At 31.8% G+C, this 437-nt stretch overlaps 1 protein-coding gene across 4 annotated transcripts in view; it reads left to right on the forward strand.

Moving 5' to 3' along the window:
* The window catches only part of LOC117122187, a 15,156-nt gene that overhangs the window by 1,576 nt on the left and 13,143 nt on the right, over nt 1-437 (forward strand). For all 4 annotated transcript variants that reach the window (XR_004447675.1, XR_004447676.1, XM_033267696.1 and 1 more), the window contains one exon: nt 154-293. Coding sequence is in view for 2 of the 4 variants with exons in the window: in XM_033267696.1 (XP_033123587.1) it covers nt 154-293 (140 nt within the window). In the remaining 2 variants the exon portion in view is untranslated. The remainder of the gene's footprint in view (nt 1-153; nt 294-437) is intronic.

Below are 437 nucleotides of genomic sequence, written 5' to 3' on the forward strand. Positions count from 1 at the left end.
AAATGCATTGATTTAGTTACAAGATACATGCTACAATTATGTGCCCAAAATCCAGGATGTATTTTTTTTCTTTGTCTGAAGTTTTAATTGTTTAGTGTTGTGTTACTCAGTCCTGAATTTTCCTTTCATCAGCAATTATGTTCTTTTTTCCAGCAACATGTGAACAAAAAACACTCCAGAAACTTTATTCCCATTTCAAGACTAGGAGATTTATCCAGTCCAGAGCGAAACTCAAGTCAAGAAGAGTACCTTGATCTTCTATCACAGAAGACATTTTTTGCCAACACTTCCAGGTATGCAGTACTTTACTGTATATCTAGTTCTAATTAGTAAATGTAAAAGACTACATTCAAATTTAATTTATCATCATCATCTGGTACATTGTTTTGTCTTGGGTAGATATTATGTACGTTAATTATTGCCATGAATTTGTTATA

This window comes from Anneissia japonica, unplaced genomic scaffold (assembly GCF_011630105.1).
Source record: "Anneissia japonica isolate Jap-2015-1 unplaced genomic scaffold, ASM1163010v1 scaffold288195_len56240_cov195, whole genome shotgun sequence".
Classification (NCBI taxonomy): Eukaryota; Metazoa; Echinodermata; class Crinoidea; order Comatulida; family Comatulidae; genus Anneissia; species Anneissia japonica.